General features: G+C 50.9%; 1 protein-coding gene across 2 annotated transcripts; it reads right to left on the bottom strand.

Moving 5' to 3' along the window:
* Positions 1–1,019: 1,019 nt before the first annotated feature.
* SYNGR1 (synaptogyrin 1) lies at positions 1,020–19,940 on the bottom strand. 2 transcript variants are annotated; one of them, XM_066550293.1, is made up of 4 exons: positions 19,786–19,930; positions 8,947–9,184; positions 7,948–8,093; positions 1,020–5,400 (listed from the first exon to the last, which is right to left on the bottom strand). In XM_066550293.1, the coding sequence occupies exons 1-4, from the start codon at positions 19,882–19,884 to the stop codon at positions 5,182–5,184; spliced, it is 702 nt and encodes a 233-aa protein (XP_066406390.1). In that variant the 5' UTR covers positions 19,885–19,930; the 3' UTR covers positions 1,020–5,181. The 2 variants fall into 2 exon arrangements, with proteins under 2 accessions (XP_066406390.1, XP_066406391.1); XM_066550294.1 differs by lacking the exon at positions 1,020–5,400 and adding an exon at positions 5,407–6,622 and having other exon boundaries at positions 19,786–19,940.
* Positions 19,941–21,758: the final 1,818 nt, after the last annotated feature.

Genomic DNA, 21,758 nt, shown 5'->3' with positions numbered 1-21,758 from the left:
ATGCTTGCTTTTGGCAACATCTTGTCTCACCAGTTCTTAACACCGCCTGCTGCCAACACAGATATTTGCCTTTCAGTGGGCTTGGTATCTCCGCAAAACATCCACCCCAAAAGCTGTGACCGTAGGAAGGGTCTTTGTCCAAACAAAGATTAATCATGAAACAGATGGGTCGGTCCACCAACACTTTTGCACATAATCTGATGTGCAGCTGCAGCGTGTGCTCAGTAGTGCTTCGAAGAGGGGAGACAGTCTGGGGGACTGGCTGGAGCCTGTTCACCATCATGTGCCTCTGTTTACTGTCCTCAAACCTACAAAGGTTGGGAGATGTGATACTCAGGTACTCAGGTGACAGACTCATTAAAAGGGGATGAGAGGGAAGCTTTAGCTAAGCATCAGCACAGGATGGGATTTTGAATTTCATTTTTATTGCAAAGCCTGTTGGAACAAGATCTTTTTAGTGATGGGCTGCCAATCACTGACACTCACTGTGGACAATGGTCCTGAGAGCTCATTTCCCAGGATTTGATTATGTTTTGAACACCTGCAGTACACCAGACACCTGAGCAATGGTCATACATAGATGACTAAAGATAAAGACACATCAAAGGACTAAACACTTCTGCTTCCCTGGGTGTGGAAATACAGGTGTTTCTTTCCATATGGATTTGTATCCTATATTCCTGTAAGTCCCCCGTCCACACCTCCTATTGCCATATCCTTTTCACAGTGAGAGTCCACTTCTAACATGGCATGTCAGATTCCTCAAGTTTTCCTACTGATTAGGTGAGAGACACTTGATGGTGTGTGTGATTTGAAACTTAGGCCAAGTAAAACATACAACCATTAGTTTCCACCGAAACATCTTAATAAGGGCAGCTCTTTAGGTTTCTTTCCTCCATCCAAGCCACTGATTGTCACTAAACTTGCCAGCTTGGCCATGCAGGAGCACAGGAGCCAATGCTCTTGCAGCCAACCAAGCTAAAAAAGCCATCCCTCCCCAAAGAAGAAAATCCAGACCATTTCTTTTTTCCATATAGTATGGTTATTTTGAACGTCATAACTTTATTGAGACACCAGTAGTTACCACCTTCACTTTGTTAACCACAAATATATAGGACATTGTAAACACAGGTGCCGAGGTGGCGGGGTTTGCTGTAGTTGAATTTCGGAAGGGACAGGGGCAGGGGGAGGAGGAGGAGGAGGAGGAGGAGGGGGGCTGAAGGGACACTCGGGCTTAGACAAGACCACTCAGAGGATCCTGTATGCGGCAGGCCATCCATGAGTCATCGGGTATACGTATATATGTATAGCTTTATATTATACATCTCTTTAAATATATATATATAATATATATACTATACACAGGCAGTAATGTGGCAGGGGAAGGGGCAGGGCAGCCCAGGTGATGTTACAAATGCCACACAGGCAGCAGGGAGTTGTCTGGATGGATGGTTTGAACTTGCTGCATGAGGTGGCCTCACTGGGTTCCTTACCTTGTACCTGCTCTGGGGATGGGAGCTGAGACTCCTGTGGGAATCACCCTGCAATGCTGCCTTCCTGGGTCCTCCCAAGTGCTTGCAAGGGTACAGGGACAAAGATACCTCCTCCCCTGTGGGAACTGCCAGGAATAACGCAGAGAGGAAGGGCATGTGATGAGGTGATGAACGGGGTGGTGGGGACATGGGGGATCCAGGGATGGGGACACATCAGGAGGCTGAATGCACAGACAGAACTGGGGCAACATTTCATCATCTCTTTGCCCTTCACAGCCTCTGCTTCCACAAAACAGTCCCTTACTTGGGGGCTTCATAAAATAAGAAGACATTAAGGGGCCATTGCTTCCAACAAGGGATGTGTAATCCCTGTTATCGGAACAAATGGCAGAGGGGGAAGAAAGCTGCCTTATCATTTTGCTTATACAGCCTTCCCTCTGATCTCCTAATCTCTAGAGCAGGGCTGATCTCACCCACACTTAGAATGTAAAAGGGACATGTTCCAGTCAGCTGCTCAGGTCTCGCCTATGATCACCAGAAATAGGCAGCACCTTATCAGAAGCACCTAAGATAAGATAACCAGCCCTTTTGGTAGGTCTGTATGTCTCATCAGCTACAGAACCAGCCAAATGCCACTAGAAACTGCATTCTGCATTTTAAAGGGCTACATGCAAACAAGTAGAGTCCCCAGAGTGGCAGACCACTCCCAGGTCTGCCACCACCAACCCTCCACAGCAAAGGCTGAAAGCACACGAACCCAAGCAGAGTATGTCTTCTCCCATGAGCAAAAGCAAGAAGCTGTCTGAGTATCTACTGCTGTAGTGTCACATCAATTCTTTTCTTATGACACAAAGCAAGGAGAACAACTGAGAGATGGGAAGTCACCCAAGATGAAGTCACTTGGCTCAAATCCCACTGAAGTGCTGGTTCTGAGCGTGAGGCTCATTCCTGCCTCAAGCCCACCTGAGCCATCAGCTGGTTACATGAGGGAAGCAAGCCCAAGAGGATAAAGAAAAGCTTGCTCATTAGTCAGCCCCAAATGGTGTTTAGCCACCTACGTAACTCTGATGGGAGAAGGGGCATGCAAGATGCTCCTGCACCACACCCCAAAACAGAGCCCCAGGTAGATCCCCTACATACTGCCTGTACCTCTCCTTATGTGCCCAGTCACTCACAGAGGAGGGACCTCCCAAAAGGTACAACATATTTTTGTGCTGAGGGATGGTTCCTTATAGCCTCCATCTCCTCTCGGTTCCCTCCCCACACCCCAAAGGAAAGCATGAAGGATGACACAGATGAATCTAGGTGAGTACAACTCACTTCTCTCCTGCTCCACCTCATCATTCATTCTTCTTCCCTGGTGGGAGACAAACAGGAGGGTGCTCCCCCCACATCCAGTCACAACAAACCTCTCTCAATAAAGTAAACCCGTCCCAAGCCTAAATATTAGGCTGAACCCACAGAAAATGAAGCTCAAGGGGCTTCCTTCCAAAAGGCACCCCTCTTATTTACAGTATTGCATTCACTCATAGGCACAGAGCAAGGGATGTGTGCCTGTGCCCAGTCATTCCTGCTGTGTCCTTAGGGCTACCTGATCCCCTCTCCTGTCCTCACCAGTGGGTAACAACCAGTGAGATGGGCCAAGCCTGGGGAGGACAAGCCATGGGGACAGCCACCAGCAGCAGCACAAATGTGCTGGAAGAACAGGGAGAAATGGTGCCTGTATATACAGGGGAGAACACTGCTCCACTTCCCCCTGCTGCTCTACAGTTTCTACCCCTTCCTTATCTTTGTGGGGCACTGGGAGGAGGGAAGGACTGGTAACCTTGGTGTCCTCCAGATGAGATATTCACACAACCACAGCCCAGACCTGTGTCCCATTCTCCCCACTCCTAAGGGGGCTATGAGGAATAGGCTGGATGTGCAGTGCAGGCACTGACAGATTTTGGATCTGCTGCTGATCTCTGCTACTGGGACCAGTGTTGCATCAAGCAGGGTGGCTATCTGGGGGATGGAGCTCCTCACTTCTGCAAGCCTGCTTCTTGTGCTCTGAGAGATGTCTGTGCCCAGGAGAATTGTCTAGGTAGCTATTGCTGCATTATTTCCATTTAGAGGAAACCTGGAATCTGTCTTCATGCACAGACCTAACTTTTAACTTGGAACAAAGAGTGGGCTTCCACAGTTGTGTCTTTACTTGGAGCAAAGTCATGAGGAGTGTGGAATGACACCCATAAGAGCTCTATCTAACAGTCACTGCTGCCACCTAGGCGAGGCTTTAAAGTCAGCCAGGATGTGAGACGCTGCAGAAGAGCACTGAGGTATGGTCTATGGCAAGTACAGAAAGACCAGTTTTCAGACAGCTCGGTCTGGCCCCAACCAATTCTCTGCACACCAAGACCTCTTCCCTATCTGAGTGGGAGGCAAAGCGCAGCCGTACAGGGCAGGACCCCTCCTGCTTGGCTGCACTCTGTGCAAGAGCCAGACACATGCTGGCTATCCCAGCAGCAGTATTTCTTCCTAAGTGGGGTCCTCCTCCATTCCTGTGTGCTACAAAGATGGTGTCAGCAAGAGGCTTTGCACTATTGTAAAGGAACAGAGAAACAGAGGAAGGTTCAACAGGACCTGAGGAGCAAAAGTGTCTTTCTTTTCCTCCTGGTCTGGGTGAAATGACAAAGCTCCCCTCTCCCCCTCGAACCAGCCCAGCTGGGATTGAAGGCTCTCTTCAAGAAAGCCCACCTCCTCCATCCTTCCTCCCACAGGCACTGTGTCTGGGCCCAGAGGCTGGGCATGGCTCCCCTCCTGCTTCATCAAACACTGGACTGGGAAGAGCAGTGACTAGCAGGATGTACAGCCGAGGGGAATCATCCCACCTCAATCCAAGGGGGCTGAGGAAGGACTGAATCTCAGGGCACCACCCCTCTGCTCTGCTCAGTCTCTTGCTGTACCCTACAGATGTGCCTGCGATTTCTGATTGTACCTGCAAATCTTCCTTTTTCCCTTCCCATTTTTTCTTCTTGTACTCTCCTCCTCTCCAATACCACTTCTCCCAAACCCTCTAAAAATAAAGGCCCTCTCCCTCACTAGCATGTTGCAGGGAAAAGGTCCCTTGTCTTTACATGGAGAATGCTGTTCCTTCTGTCCTCCAGGCCCCTCCTCACACTCTAGAATGCTGACTCCAACACCATTCTCCTCCCTGAACCACCAGGTGCTACAAACCAATGTGGATGCTCCCACATCTACTCCAGCCTTTAGCAATACGCTCTCTTCTAGGAAGGTCCCCGGTCCCTCTCATTTCTTCTGTTCTGCCTCCAACACCCTTTCCCCTGCCCTGCCAGTGCCATAGCTCCTCTCCTGTCCACAAGACAGACTCTGCCCTCTGTAACAAGGCAGAGGGAGAGGAAGAAAGGAGGGACTTTCCTATCGAAGTGCAGATTTTGGAAGAATTTGGTTCTGGCAGGTAGCTTGGTGGGAGAGGAGAAGGAATAGGTGATGGGGAAACCTTTTTTTCCTTTTTTTTTTTTGCCTTTTTTAAAAACAATAAATAAAAACAGATGACCCAGAAGGCTGGAGCATAGCTGAGAGCCACCTCTTGTACCACTATGCACGTGTCTTGTTTGTGCCTCGGCTTTCTGCCGGCAGTGGGAACGGGGGCAGAAGGGAAAGGGGAAGGGCAAGGGGCATCGGTGGCTCAGTAGTTCTGCGTTTGGTACCCCTGTGTCTCGGTGTCGAAAGCATCTGCTGGAGGGGGCTGCTGGTACGTCCCCACCGCATCTGGAGCATCCTCCTCGTTCGTGTAGGGAGCATAAGGCATGCCGGAGTCCTGGCTTGGGTCCATGTAGTCCTGGGAGAAGAGGGCCGAATCGGCACCCAACTGGAAACGCTGATACGCCAGGAACGCCTGGCCCACCTTTAAGGGAGGAGGTGGAGGGAAGACATGGGAAGCAGAGAGGGAAGAGGAAAAAGAGGAGGAACGTACCGAAAAAGAGAAACAAACAAAAGTGGGTTAGTAGTGGTTACGGATTAGTGTGCGAGGCCCGCCTGGCAGATTGCCGGTGAAACGCCCCACAAGCGTGGAAGTCCACGCTCTCCCACAGAAAGCATGAGCCCACAAGGAGAGAGAGCAGAGATGGCTGCAAGACCAGCTGGCTGTGTACAGCCTGCCAAGGCTCCCTGCTTTCTCTGGGATGTTCAGGGCACCTCCTGTCCGCCAGCGGGGTTTCACCAACATTGCACAGGTGGCAGAGGCTCAGTTGGCACTAGTTATCCCAGTCAGCCCCTCCTGGCTGTGGGAAGGCAATCTGCCTTGGCAACACCAGAGGGCTTGGCTGCTGGGCTGTGTCCATGAGGCCATTTGACTTGTAAAGGCCAGTAAGGAGAGCAGGATTTGACACAATGTACTGAGGTAGAGGTCACCCCCTGAAACACCTTCACCAGTCAACATCTGCAAGGTGTAGCACAGACCTTGGGAAGGAGCAGCAGGAAGCAAGGCAGCTGCTTCCCAGACCAGGGGACAGTTAGCAAGCAAACTGCTGTCTCCTGCCTCAAGCACCTTTTGGAGGACTGCAGGAGCCTGGGCACGGGGTTCAGCAGGCATGGCTCATTGTCCCAGAGCATCCCTGAGAGAGGTGAGGAGTCTAGCAAGTGACAGGGGAGAGGTTTTTGGGGAATGAGGTCTGGGAAGAAATGGAAGAGATAAAATAGTAGGGGCAGAGGGCATCTCCTGGCCGAAGTATTAGGTCTGAGCAGTCATCAAAAAAAGGCACAGTGGTGTTACACAGCATTAGTTAAGGTATGGGTGAAGGAGAGAAGGGAGCAGAAGAGGAGAAGAAATTGCCAGTTCCAACTCTCCAGAGGGAGATCCCCTGTTTAATGGACAACTCCACTCCAATTCAATGGCCCATATCTTCCCATCCCATGCCCTGCAGTGAGCACACATTCATAGTCAGGGCACTGGAACCAGCTCTGCTCAGTGACTCCTCCAGCTGCATCCCTCCACCCCTTCCCCCAAATTCTCCCATCAGCAAGGGGCACTAAGGCAGCAAGGATGGGGAGTTAGGGAACAGGGTATTGTATTCCTCCTGAAAATTAATGTCTCCGAGTCTCCGGAAAGCCAGAAATGCGAGGCAGCCCTGTGAGGAGAGAGAGGGTTGTGGGAAGGAGAATCAGTAAGGTAGACCAAACCAGAGTGTTTGACTGAAATAAAAAACACCTGAGGAATTAAGGGAAGAGGATGCTGTTTTGGCCACTTGCAAGCCTGTGCATGGGAGAGGATCACTGCAGGTGATGGCACCTCCAAAAGTGTCCTGAGGGACCCCTTGCAAAAACCCTGCTGCTTGTCTCACTTTCTGCTGGAGCTCGCAAGGAGCTTTTGGCAGCCCTTGAGTGCAGGACACAGCTCATGAAGGGAACACACACTGCTGTCCCTCAATCCTGCCCGGTGTCACCGTGGTGAGGGTGCTGACAGCACAACCCTTTGCAGCCCCCCTTCCTCTTTGACAGCTCCTTGGTTTTATGGCACCTTTCCTATCTGGCCCCTGCCCAACATCAGGTCCTGTAGGAAGAGGAGAAGATAAAGCCACAAGGGCTTATGAATGGAGACAAGGGTAAAATGCTTTCCTGCTTGGCACTATCCTGTCACTTCAGAAAAAAATCACTTGTGCTTGGTGCAGTGAGAGGCAGGAGGAAGTCATCAGAGATATTTATCTTTCACCCAACAGTTTTTCCAGGAAACTGGCAATAAAGAACTTCTGAGGAAAGGGCAGTCTTAAGACAGGACTATCACCTTCCTCAAAGGCAACCCAGTGAGATGGCACTCCAGTGGTGGGTGCAGAATCCAGAAGAACAATGATGACATCTTGCATGATGGGAGCAAAGGTGGGAGGGAGATGGGTGCAACCCCTGGCCTGCAGCTCCCTTCTCTGTTTAGTGTCTGTAAGGTTAAAATGATGTTGAAGTCCTCTGACACACAGAGAAAACAGTAACAGGTTGTCCAGAGAGGTAGTGGATGCCCCATCCCTGCAAACATTCAAAGTCAGATTGAACTGGGCTCTGAGCCATCTGATCTCGTTGAACATGTCCCTGCTCTTTGCAGGAGGGTTGGACTAGATGGCCTTTTAAAAGTTCCTTCCAACCCAAATTATTGTATGATTCTATGACAATGGTGGCTGGGGAGCTGGCTTGTCCAAGGTCTTATTAAAGGTCTGTTGAGAATGCTCCTTACAGGGATATGAAACTCTCTTGCTCACTGTACTTATTAGTGCTCTAAAACTTTTTTCCATGCAAGTTTTTGAGTCCCAAGTTTACTTCTCAACCGCTTCCTCTCCTGCATTTCCTTTTCAGAAGCCATGTGAACTGAGATCCCAGGGGCCCCACTCTTAGCCAGTCTCCTTTCATTCCTCACAAGATAATACAGCACAGAGGACATTTGATTCCATGTCATGGCTACTCTACTCACCCAGGTAAAGATAGAGAAGAACGAGAACGTGATGGCTGCTCGGGCTGCATCCCCTCCCTCATTCAGGGGGTTGTCCTCTGGTTTCGAAGCTTGCCACTGGTTGGTCAGAAAGCAGAAGCCAACGAACCAGAGGAATGCCCAAAAGGCTGGGATGGACCACCACCGGTGTGCCAAAGGGAAGGACAAAGACAACAAGAAGATATGTGTGAGCATAACATATACATATTACATTTCTCTGGAAATTTCAACTCTGAGACCCACCACTGTGTTGCAGACTGGGCCAAACTGACTGCTCAGCCAGTCTGAGCCCAAGTGAGCTGGCAGGCTCCCTGACAGCAAACTGTCAAGGTGACCAAGAGGTGTCTGCAGAGAGCACCTCAGGAGAGTGCATTTGCTTGTGTTTGGATTGATCATAGGACTTGCATTTGGCCTTGGGAGGGAGCCTGAAGGGCTTCCAGTACTAGAGCAATCACCTGGGCTCTATGAAACAGCCACTGCTTCACAATCCTGTCCTGCAAGGACAAGCAAAGAGCAATTCCTTCCACGGGAGCTGCAAAAGAGTGGGAAGCAGCTGGTCTGCAGTTACACGGAGACCAGCTTGTGCTCAGGACAGAACAGCTCAGGAACTCACATCAAGGAAAGGTGCTGAAAGATCACTAACACCTGTGCCCCCAGAAAAGGGTGAAGGTAGAAGGTACTCACCCTCTGCCAAGCACAGGCAGACACCTGGCAGTGAGGGAAATGGGCACTCCAAAGCAACAGAAAAGCAGGGCACAATCCCTCCCCTTCTCTTGTCAGCTGTACATAGGATTGCTAGGCAAGGGGCTAACTGTGAAAGAACGTGCAAGCCCAAAGTCCTTAGCAAATCCAGGTGCGTCACCTGCTCCTGCCCTCACTCCATTCCTGGTCCCTCTGACATACTCCATGGGGAGCCTGACACTGAGTAGTTTGCCTGAGGGCTGGAATAAGCCAGCAGGGCCAAAGGGCTGGGAAGCTCACCTGAGACGCCGATGTCCGAGAGCACTGCCTTCTTGCGGTCCTTGACGCTGCTGATCTGCGGGAAGTAGGCATCCAGGGCCAGGTAAAGAAGGCAGCTGAGGAAGGCGAGGACACCCACGGTAATGCCATAGTTGCAGGCATTGTGATTGCGGTTGAAGATGCAGTGCTCTTCCACCTCATCCACACGGTTCACGTACCCTTCATTGACAATGGAGCCGAACACCACGATGGAGAACACCTGGAGGGGAGGGAGGCCAGAGACACATCAGGGCAAGCCCCATCTCTCTGCACCAGCAGAAAGGAGCAGAGCTCTGCAGGGGACAGACACCCTTCACCAGCACCTTTCTGCTCTGCTGAGCTCCTGCCCGGCTGACTTGCTTGGGTTGTAGCCACAGGGAATTTACTGGGAACATGGTCTCATTTTCTTTCTGAGGATTAACTTATAATAGGACATTTTTAGATTGAACCTTTTTATCCATCTGACCTAAAGTGATGCAAAGCAGTTGCAATCTGGAATAAGGGTGGCTTCCCACAGACACACAGGGAGGTGACATGGAATGTAAATTGGGATATGGTTTTGGTGTGGGTGCCTGCATACAATGGCTTCTAGTAGTGGAAATCCTCTTAGTTTGCACTTACTCTCCCACTCACTCCTTTCTCTTCAAGAGATTAATTGTTTCTACCAGGCATCTGTTCACTGATTTTATCTATCAAGCTACTACGCTCTTTACCCCATCCACCCTCCCACAATCCACAGCCCTGCTTGCTCTGCAGCTCCATTCTGCTGGGCTTCTGTTCTCCCCATTTCCCCACACTACACACCTCTCTCCACCAGTTTTCCATCAGCCCACTCCATGACACCACCTATCCTGTCCACTCACCCATATGCCAACACCCTCCAACCCTCCCCATAGATTTCAGGGGCCAAACATCCCCACTCCAGGTCCACTTGTAAGGGGCCACTTTGAGTCCTCCCTACCTGTCACCACCACTGCCACTGCATGTTATTTTAAATCAGGCAGAATTAAGGATGAGTCCAGGTAGAAATGCCCTAATCCGCAGTTGCTGGTCTAATCTTTGCTCATGGGCTTAGCCTCCACCGCCTGCCACAAGGCTGTCCCTCTTTGACACAGCAGGTTCACCAAAGCACAGAGCTATTTACAGCAGCCCCAGTCCTGCACCTTGCATCTCAAATAAACAGCTTCCCCTTCCCCACAGAAGAAAGAGGGGAATATTAAGGCAGCATGTACAGATTTTTCCTGGCAAGTCATCTGGAGACCCTCACTAGGAACAGCTGACTGGATGCTGCCTGCAAGAAGAGCCTCAGGGAAATGGGAATGGGACCTCAAGCATGGGATGAAATTACATATGAAGTGCACTAGGGCATCACCAGGGTACTCTGCCAGCCTGGGAGATGTCTGCACAACAAGACTTGGCACCTTTGAAACCACCCTCCCATCCCCAAGGAAAAGCAGCACACAAGAAGATGAGGAGGTCAAGTCTCCTGTAAGAAGTGGAGCTTGGTCTGAGTGTTTGCCTGGTCAGGATCCCAGTTCCACTTAACCCAACCCAGCACCAGAAGACAACCCAGAAAGCAGAGAAGCAGCTTTGTGACTGCAGGGAAAATGGCTGATTAATGCCAACCCAATACACCACCTATTATCAGTGAGGTCGGATACCTGAGATCCAAAGCACAGACCTCTGCTGCTTGGCCTGTGCCATCAAGATCCAGAGGAAAAGCCTTACTCAGAGTCCCTCTACAGCCCTTGGGCAGACACTCAACATCAACCACGTTTCACCTGCAAAACTCCAACAAATATCCACTGACAACCAATATTAGTTTTTCACCTCAAGTCTTGTAATTGGGTCACACTTGGGTTGTTGAAACTGGGTGTATCACACTAGAGCAAACTAAAAAAAGCTGGAAGCTGGTGTTCCTAAGCGTAGGAGCTATATGGGTTCTCTGAAAATCATAAGAGCTTTTTAAGTTTAGAAGTAAAATAACTGATTTGTCCTCCTCCTCCTCCTCCTCCTCCTTCTTCTTGCAAATCAAGATTGATCACATTTTGCAGAAATTGCCTGTGAAAATTAAATAAGAATCTATTCTGTTAGAAGCAAAGATTTAGTCCTCAAAATTTCAGCCTGAATGGTTTGGAAAGCAGCAAAATTGCAGAAAATTACAGCTAGGCTCTTTCAGTAGGATGTCTCACACACCTTCACAACAGGCTGGGCTGGCAGGTCTGCTAGGGTCATTGAATATAACACCCTGCTCTTCTGACCCAAGGGAGAGCTGACAGACTCCTGAAGTGACATCCCAATGTGAGGCTGTGACCAGCACTGATGCTGACACCTGAAGTACCAATCTCCATATATTGAGCTTACAAAGTGGGTGCCCTGTTTTCTGCAGCATCACACAGAAGGCCTATCTTCTCTTTGGAAGATGAGGAACAGCCTCTAAAGTAGCATAGTCTGCTGTTCAGTTTTGGTTTAGGACTCAAAACTAGTAAAATGTTGACTCCCTGAGTCAGACAAACCCTTGCAATGAGATTTATTGCGAGTCTCTGCTTAATCATTTGGGATGAATGAACTTTTGCAATGGTCTCTCCCCAGAGACACATCTGTGGAGATACATCCTGATACACATCTCCTCTCTGCTCCTACCTTTGGGTTTGCTGCTGGGCTGGACAGAAGAATTTCTTTTTGCATTTGCTCTTTCATACCTTTTTATGCTGGCACATCATAAAGGCACAGCTTAGAGTCACAAGACTAGAGGAACATCTCCCTCTCCCTAATTTTCAAGCAGAGGTGGCATTTCTAACTTCCTTTCTCCACCTGCAGTCAGCCAAGATGCCAGACTTCTCTCCTATGAAGAGAAACCTGTTTCCTAGCCTGGAGGTGCCCAAGGGATATTTACAGGCAAGCATCTGGGTTCAGATGATCTTAGGAGTTTTCTAGGGAGATTGCACTAAGCATGTTCTCACTTGTGAGCAGAATAAGACACTGTGGATGCTTATCCTCTCTGTCCTGAAACAGCCATCCCAAAGTACTCTTTGTCCTTAGGAAAGCTTTCTATGGACCAAAGCACACTAGCTTACAAGATGTCTCCTTCTCTCTGTGTTTTCCACACCATTGGCATCAGCTCTGATCCATGCTCCACTCCCTGGCACTGCAGAGAGGGCAAAGAGAGGGTGTGCTTCCTTTGCCAGCCTGTCACCACCCTGGTGGCACAGCAAAATGCCCACTGTGCACAGAAGCCTTGAGCTGGGCTGGGTTACACTGACTGGGCAAGAATGGGCAGGCTCAAACCAGAGATTCCAGGCAGACCTGGACAGCAAAAGAACCAACTGCTGCTGCTGCTGCTGCTGCCAGGCAACATCACCTCTTTCATTGCCATGATGTCCATCCCTGGAAACTGTTGTGACAAACAATTTTCTAAAAAAAATCATAGTTATGAGCTTAGATCTTGCAGCCTTTAGGAGAAACAGTTGCACACTTCATCCATGGCAGCTATTCCTTGTTGGTAAGAGAGCAGCTGGGTGGAAGCTCACTGATGTGGCAAGTCATCTTAGAAAGAGCAAATATATTTTATTTCCTTGATTTCACAATCCATGCCCTGAAAGATGATCCAAACAGCAGATGCAGAATGAATGACTGCTTAGATTATAAACAAAGCACCAAGTTTCAAGGATGAAGTGTTTACTGTTCCTGGCACATCTGCAGGACTTGTAAGGAAACACCAGTGACCAACAGCACTGGCACAAGCCTCTTACTGCTCTGTGTTACTGCTGCTTGTGTCTTCTCCCCCCATTTGACACTTGCTGCACAAAGCCTTGCCTACAGCCATTGATAAAGTGGCCCAAAATACACATCCAACTGCAAAGAGGAGGCAAGGAGAAGATGGCAGAAGTCTTCTCCTGACTGAGAAGTGAGATGCAGACAAGTGGCTTGTGCTCAAGCCAACAGGAGGTCTCCCGAGGCTCCCAAATGCAGCCCATACTTCCACTCTGCAGAGGGAGATCACTGGCCACTTTCCTATGCTTGGTAATGAAAACCAGCCAACCATCTCCAGCTTTGTGCTCTTAAGCGGCCTCATTTCTTCAGCAAGGCTACTTAAGTCAGTTAACAGACTTGAACTAACTAGATTTTTAGGTTGAGAGGGTTTCTTTAAGCCTCCAAGAACAACATCAATTGGGCAGATGTGTGGCCTGTCTGGAGGTACTCATTTAATAAGCAGTAATATATTTAGCTACACTCAAAAAAGGGATAGAAAAGAGCACGTGGAAAAGATCTGACCAACTCAGCCCTGCTACTGGGACTGGGCTTTGCTCCACTTCACTGCTCCTTACACACCATGTCCATATAGGTTGTTGCAATCATTTTCCTCGATTCCTGTTTCCATCCAAGAGTTTTGAGGACACCAAGTGCAGCCAGAGCCAGGTGCATTGCAAAGCTGACACAGGCAGAGCACTGTGCCAAGAGACGCAGCAAAATGAACTTAATGCTTAGCACTGCAGGGAGGAGACAGAGAAGCTGAGAGTTTTCCTTTCCTTGTTTCTCAAGGGGCTCATGCTGGCCATTACAAGCATGTAAAGGCTCATTACAGTGAGAAAAGTGCAAACCAGGCAAAATTCTGCCTCTTGTCATAAAACACCTTTTTTTTTCCCCTTTGGCAAACTAGGTGATCTGGTTTTGCCAAAGGCAGAGGTGAGACATGAGAAGAGAGGCTCTCCAGTCCCTCCCCACTGCAGGCTCAACCCTGCAGAAAGCCAGGCAAAACCTCCTGAGCATCATGTGAGGTGCTTTCCACCATGCTGCCCATCCCCAGCCGTGCATCAGACGCTCCTGAGCATCATGTGATGGATGCAAAGCACGGCCAGCCTCTGGCAGTGCATTAGGATTTTCCTGTACCTCATCCCAGCACTTTGTCAGGCTGCCTTCCTGATTTCATCCCCAAGATCCCCATGGTGGCTGTGGTTGGGATGAGGCTGAAGAGGGTTTCTGCCGAGCTGCCTGCTTGGGCTGGCTGCAATGCCCTCCAGTCAGAGCCTCTGTCGCACTGCGTGCTGCCTCTCCCTCTCACATACCCCTTTTTTTATTCTGTTATAGAGAGGAAATAGTTTAATGACATAATATTCCTCGTGGGGCTTTAAATCAAATCCCCCTCCGGCAGAACGAAGCCATAACCTCTTCTGAGTTTGATCTGGTAATGACCAGGAATGAAATTTTTCTGTTTAAAAAGAAAGCAAGAGCAGGAGACGGTGCAAATGATAAACTGGCAGAGATGATCTGGCTTTCATTTTCATTCAGCCACTTGCAAATGGAGTCTCTGGAAAGCTTTGGAGTGCCCTGCACAGACATGGAATATAATAATTATTATTATTATTGTCATTAAATTTACTGGTATTTAGTTCATTTTGAAGAAAACACATGCAGCTTTTGAGATGCATGGGACTGGCAGCTTGGAAACAGGCGGCCTCTATTTATTCCCCCCAGCCAGCACCACGCAGGCAGCAAACAACTCCTGCCCACAGTCTCGACCGTCTGAGCCTTGTGCAGCTGCTGGAGGAGGCCAGTCTCCCTGGACCCCATTTCCCTGAACATGGCAGAGGGGAAAAGCACGGGTGTGCCAGTACTTCCCTCCCAGCTCACCCTCCCTGGCCATCAGCCATGTGGCACCAGCTCCCCAGCCAGGGCTGAGCCGGAGCAGGTGACTAAAGGCAGAAAGGCTCCGCATCCCTAATGCCTGCCATGGGATCTGGGACACACTTTCCTGGCCAGCCAGCCTTTTTTTTACACATGGTTTGGCAGCTGACTGCCTGGCCATTAACCCTTCTGCCTCCCACCAGATCTGTGCTCATGTCTCATGCACTTCCCATGGTTAAACAGCATCTTCTGTCCCACCACTGCTGGTGACAGCCCTCCACAATTCCATATCCATGGTGGTATCCAAGTTCTTCTGTACTTTCTAGATGGTCCCTACATTGCTGTGCCACTGGTCAGCAAAGTGGCTGCCCAAAAGTTGCTTTTTTTTCCCTGATGAAAAGCTCAGTTTTCTTTCTAGCACATCTCCCCCTCCTTGGCTTGGCTGTGTTCTCTCTCTAGGCAGAGAACGGCATGCCGTGCCACCTGCAGTGCCTGCTCCTCTTGCAGCCACACAGGTCCTCTCTGCTGCCTTGTTTCACACAAATATTTGCATTAGCCATGTCCCATCACCACGCAGCTCCTCTGCTTCTCCCCTGTATGCCTCTCATGTTTTCAAACATCAGACAACATATGGTTATTTTTTGCTCATGTTTCTGACTGTCTTTGGTCCCTATTGCTACTTCTCAGATTTTTATCTGGAAATATCATTAATGAGAGATTTGTTTCTGCTCCAAGATCCTTCCTGGAAATGCTGTGCTGGAAACAACACAACCTGCTATATCAAACCTGAATCACTGAGCAACTGCGCATATCTGTTGTTCATCTTGTGACATAGCCTTTCACCCAATCTTAATGACAGCAAAACCCCAAAATTCCTTTTGAAGCTGACCTAGGCAAGGGCATCCCATGAAGAACTGTCCCTAGGGCTTGACTGAGAGCACATGCTTTGAACCTCCATGTTCCTTTCATCTGCACCAATTTATCTCACAAGCATGCAGCCAGCGAGCATAGGGGCTGCAGCAAAATGGAGTGGAGGAGCAGAGGCAGAAAGCATGAGCCATGGGTCAGGAACATGGGCAAGGTCTCAGCTAAATTAGCTGGGGACAGAAGGAAGGTGGGAGCCCAGTTGCAGCTGGTTTTAGACTAACAAGGCCTCCAGGCTCTAAGGCTCAGTTTAACTGCCATTGCAAGCCCATACTATGTGTCCTTGGGAAGAGACTAGTGGTGTTGTAAGCCAAGCATGAGTGTGGCAAGCCAGGGACCTGCTGGCAAGGCAGGAGATGGGGCTCTCTGCCATGCTGTGACTAGCTCCCATCCTCCAGCTTTCAGGTGCCAGCCTCTCAGGGAGAAGCCAGGAATGTGGTTCCTGTCCTTCACCTGCCTTGTCTGCTCAGCTGGAGCTGCTTGGGATGTGCTGTGCCTGTAGACACAGGGGACAGCCCTTCCTGTACCAGTTCAAATGTTCTGGATGCTCCTATCAGCCAAAGGACATGGTAGCACCAGCAGCAAGTGATGGAAAAGGAGACTGAGTGCCTCTCCTCACTGAACCTCCCTTCAGAGAGGCAGTGTCCTTGGTGTCAGAGGGAGACTTGGCACCTCAACCTATGTGACAAGTTTTAACGGGCTGCTTTGTCCGTGCAGCTCTGGTTAGAAATACTCTTACTCAAGCCCACGTCAAAACAAGCTGGGCCTGCTTCCAAAAACTGAGTTACTTTTGCCTTGTTAGGCTTTTACATCAAGCAGCACTTCAGTTTCTCCAGCAAGCAGGTTTCCAAGCAGACAGGAGCACCTGGAACAACCTGTTTCAATTAGCATTTTACTTATTTATGGCGCCAGCGCTATATCCAACGCCTGTGGGTTGCAGAGGAGCCACCAGCTCCCCTGCACCAGCTGTGGAGAGCACTGCTGCATTGCCCTGTGGGTCAGGACACAGTGGGAATATGTAGGGATGTGCTCACACTTGCCTGCTTTATTTCAAGAAGAATCCTGGAGCTGTGCAGCCCCAGCTCGGTGTGGGTCACCCAATGCCACTAGCTCCAGCTGTAGCACCAATAGCTGCAGCTTCTGGGTCACCTAAACATCCAAACCTGACACAGGAACCCCACAGAGCCACCACTATCACCAGCACACACACCAGGCAACCTTTCTGGAAGGAGACACTCACTCTGCTGTGCCTGCTGACCTCCAAAGCACCCATGAAACCTGAGCTGTCTCACAACACTGTCGTGGTGGACAGATGTTCCAGAATTGCTAAACTCTTTCCACAGTTTAGCATTCCCCTTGTCAAATTTATCCTATCTCCTCTTCAGCAAGGAGCAACAGAAATAATCTTTGGTCATCCCATCTGTTCCTGATCCTGCAGTTCTCCCTGGAGATTTGCTGCTGCCTCAATTGGGCTGCAAACTCCATGGGCAGGAGCCAGTTTTGGTGCCTCTTAGTAAAAAGTCATGTGCACCTCTGTGCCATCATGAAGTGTCCTAAAAGGCAGCCTGACCCAAGCACAAGGTCACTGCCTAAGGAAGCAATCATGAGAATTTCTGCTCAGTGAAAGCTCATCACGTGAAACAGGGCAAAAGGAGCCTCCAGCTTGCCCTGGAGGGACAATGCACCATTCATGCCGTGAGCAGGATAAAGGCAAATGAGATCTTGGAGATGGCAGGCAAAATACTTTCAGTGCATGCAAAAGCATGTGAGAGGAAGGATTCTCAGGGAGACCACGAGGAGGGAGAGCCCTTGGCCACCAGAAGAGTTTGGTTCATAGAGCCTGGCACTGCAAAGTCTAAGTATGGATGCAATCAGTTTATAAATACACAGGGGAAAACACCAGGGATGGAAAAGCACCATTTAAACTGAAGGGCAAAAGATCACAAAAGTAAACAGATACCAAACAGATTTACAATGGAAAACCTCTGACCACTGGAGCCATGGAAGCCTCTCTCAGAGGAAGTGAGAAGGGAAGAAAACCACAAACTAGTCTTTTTTCAGAAAAGCTCATGCAATTTATGGAAGGGGCCATAAAGGGTCGGATGCTTGCGACAGCCTGAGAGAGGGTTTCACTGCCCACAGGGAACTCTCTTGGTGTCAAGTTTAAAGAAAAGACCAAAACTACAACTAAATATTTGGGGTGAGCTTTTGGTTTCCCTGCTTTGTTAAAGAAGAGATGCTCAGGACAACACACAAGACCAAGCCAGTGGAAAAGCAGGAGAAGGAAGGCATAGCCTTGCACCATGATGGCCATGCCATCCTCCCTTGCTGAACTGCTGACCTGGACCTCCAGTTTCTGCAAAAGAACCTCAATTTCCAGGGCCAAGTGAAGTGCCTGGGGTAAATCCCATCCTGTCCTCTGTCAAGGTCAGATGGGCAAGGAGAAATAGCATGAGGTCCCAAGGAGATGCTGCTCTGTAGAAAGTGCCTCTTGCCAGGGGAGACCTTGCAGGGCACAGAAATGAGCTCAGCAATCAAGCCAACAGTGTCTGAGATACTCTGAAGCAGATTAGGTGCCTAATTAAAAAACAAATTTATTTCTTGTTCTCTCTCCCTCACCTGGCGCCTCTGGGAAGCCAAAATCCTGCAGTGCTTGGATGAAAAAAACCCACCAGACTGAAAGGCAGATAGAGAAAACATAAAATTCTGCCACAGAGATTAGCAACGGGAGAGCCTTTGTAGGTCACATCACGTCCATCATCCCTGGGCACACAGGCTGGCTCCAGTCCAGCCTCCCAGGGGCGGGGGGCACGTGTACCCCCTCGCCTGGCGCCCAGCAGCAGCTCTCCCCTGCCAGTGTGATGTGCTGTACTGTAAACAAGCTCAGGCAGATGGACAGACAGACAGAATGCCCGCATTAATCAAGTCCTCAGCTGTCCTGGCACTCTCCAGCCACCCTCCAAGTCGCCCGGAGGAGATATCACACACCCACCCGGTTGGGAAGGCAAGGGCTGCCTCTCCACCACCACCAGCAAGCCAGGCTACCTTCCCTTTCCCTCCCTGATTGCACCTGGCACTGCTTTTATTTTATTTTATTTTCCCAAAGCCAGCCTGCCGCTTTGCCTCCCAGCTCCCGTGCGCATGTGTCTCCCCGACGCTCTGCCTGCCCTCCCTTCTCCTCTCCCGGCTCAGACCTCAATCTCTCCCCCGCCAGCTCGCTGCTGCAGCTCTGCTCCCTTAATCCCAATGACCTTCTTGAACAAACGCGCCAGCCCCATGGGCAGCCATGGATCAGCGTCACGGGAAGAGGGAGAAACCTTCCCGTGACACCCCCGTTAGGCTCCTCTTTCCCCCTGCCCCCTTCCCCGCGAATTACCAAGAGGAAAACACTAAGGGAAGCAGGTTGGGGGGCTGAGAGGATAGGAGTAAAAGGCAGAGCAACATCCAGCCCCCACAGCCCCTTCAACTCCCCCAGCACGGCCTGAGCCCAGCACCCTCTGACCCACAGGGAAGCAATTCCAGGACTGCAGCATCCCCCTCCCAGGCTCCCCTTGTCACCCCACATCCTGCCGTCTCCCTGCGTCTACCATAAACAGATAGGCATGCAAGAGTGAGAAGACAGCCCACCCTGGAAAGCGCCAGAGACAGAGACAGGGTCATGGTCCAACCTGACTCACCCTGTCCCTCCCCACGGGAGAAACCCCAAACCCGCCTGTTCTCACCCTATATGGGCCTGTACTCACACACACAGATACATGTGCATACAGCTGTACATCTGTGTGCATGCATACGTGTGGATATGCCTGGACATTTATACATACAAATATATATATATAAAACCAGAGACAGATCCCTACAAACATATCTATAACAGAGGCATAGCCATAAATGCTATGGAAGCATATATGTACATATCTCTGTGTACAGACCTAGTCTGTGTGGAGACATATTGATGGACACATGCATATTATATATATATGTGGATACATGCGCATACACATGCATATATAAAGCATATAACAATAAATATGTAATACATAACAGCATATGATGATAACATACGATAACATATAATGCTATATAATATACAGCGTAATGATTTTATGTGTGTGAGTATGTGAGTGTGTGAGTGTGTATGCAGGTGTGCGGGAAGGTCAGGGTCGGTGGCGGCCGCCCGCCCGTGAGGGAGCCCCGTGACCCCCGCAGCCCGGCGGGCCGCCCCCCGCCCCGGTGCCGGTGCCGGTGCTGCCCGTGGGGGCGGCGGGGCCTTACCCAGGAGACGAACCGCAGGATGGTCTGCGGCTGCCGGATGAAGGCCTGCGGGTCGAAGGCGCCGCCGGCTTTCCCCGCTCCGAAGGCGCCCCCGTCCATGGCGGCGCGGGGGTGGGCGGGAGGCAGGCGGGGGGCTCGGCGGGCGGTGCCGGGCTGCGCCGAGCCGAGCCGGGCTGCGCCGAGCCGCGCCGAGCCGCGCCGAGCCGAGCCGTGCCTGGCAGCCCGGCGGCGACGAGCCGCGCGCGCCCGCCCACGGGGACGCGCCGCGCCGGGAGCGCGCAGCCTCCCCTTCCCCCGCCCCGCCGCCGCCGTGGCCGCCCGCGGCACATTGCGGGAACAAACGCGGGGTCCTGGGACCGCAGGGTGCCGAGTGTCCGGGGTGCGGGCACTGCGGGGCGGGGAACACCTCCGGTACCAGGGCAGGACACCCAGACCCCGAGGCAGGGATGGGGGCGATGCCACCCCTGGGTTCTGCCGTGGGGCCCAGCAGGGCCAGCCCCCCGCCCGCCCACAGCCTCTGCTCGGCCCCAGGGAGCTGTGCCCAGCTCTGGACTCCCAAGTAGGGGACAAGGAGCCGCCGGAGGGGGTCCCGCAGAGGCCGCAAAGATGATTTGGGGTCTGGAGCGTCTCTTAGGAGGAGAGACTGCAGGAGCTGGGCCTTTTTATTCTGGAGAACAGAACACTAAGAGGGATCTCATTAATGCATATAAATATCTCAAAGGTGGGTGGATGTGCCAGACACTTTTCAGTGGTGCCCAGCAGAGCAATAAGCTAAAATACGACAAATTTCACTTCAACAGGAGGAAGAACTTCTTTACGTTCGAGGTGGCAGAGGCAACTGGAACAGGCTGCCCAGGGAGGTCATGGAGCCTCCCTCTCTGGAGACACCTCATGCCTTCCCATGTCACCTGCCCTAGGTGTCCCTGCCTCAGGACGAGGTGATCTCCAGAGGTCCCTGGAGAAAAGGGACCTCTTTAGGGACTTTTAAAAGGGACTTTTTAGCAGTTAGTCCTGTCATTCTGGGATGCTGCCCCACAGAGGGATAAGGCTGGGCCCTTGGGCACAGCCCATTATCCCTCACCAGGTGCCTGCCCTGGACAAAGATGCTCAGTGAGCCTCAGGATCACTCTGCAGCAAAGCCTGGGGCTCTCATTTCCAGCATCCACCACCCCACCCGCACTGCGTCCTAGGAGAGGGTGGGAAAAGGCCCTCTGTGAACATGGGGTGTCCAGATTTTGGGGAGACTCACTGACTCTAGGAGGCAGAGACTGCAAGATACACACCTTGCACTCCAGAGGCTGCAGCCTTGACAGTAACTTGGACTTCTCCATTTCTCACATTACCACCGCGGCCACTGGCACAGCCCGAAAGGGATGTGTGGGGAGAAGCCCTCCAGCTTTAGGGGCAATTCCAGCTCCTTGACCTGTGCCTGTTGGGCAGAGTAGCTGCACACCAGTGGTCTGCTGGCTGCTGCAGAGTCCCTAATAATCTGAAATGGAAAGCAAGCCCTTGGGTTGTGACATGGTTCCCTAAGCTCAGCAGTGGAAGCCAAAAATGTACAAGAGTAAAAGACGCATGTACAAGGGAGATGGAGGAGCATTTATAGCCAAGCCATGGACTCCCATTGGGAGTTCCAAAGAGTGAGCAGCCATTCCTCACCTTTTGTGGGGCTCCTTTTGAGGGGCGGGTTGGTGGTAGAAGATGGACATTCCTCCATCACATCCAGCTACAGAATTCTAGAATGGTTTGGGCTGGAAGGGGCCTTAAAGGTTATCTGGTCCAAAACTCCCTGCAATGAGCAGGGACATCTTCAACTAGATCAGTCTGCTCAGAGCTCTGTCCCACCTGACTTTGGATCTTTCCGGAGATGGGCCATCTCTGTTTTAGGAAGATGAGCTGCAGTGCCAGCACAGCTGCATCCTTAGCTCTCCAGTTCATTCTGGGTGCAGGAATCTCCCCGCTGTGTTGTGTCA

The sequence above is a fragment of the Molothrus aeneus genome, chromosome 5 (genome assembly GCF_037042795.1).
Source record: "Molothrus aeneus isolate 106 chromosome 5, BPBGC_Maene_1.0, whole genome shotgun sequence".
NCBI classification, from domain to species: Eukaryota; Metazoa; Chordata; class Aves; order Passeriformes; family Icteridae; genus Molothrus; species Molothrus aeneus.
Note: the sequence above shows the minus strand (reverse complement) of the source record. Positions and strands in the feature narration are given on the sequence as shown.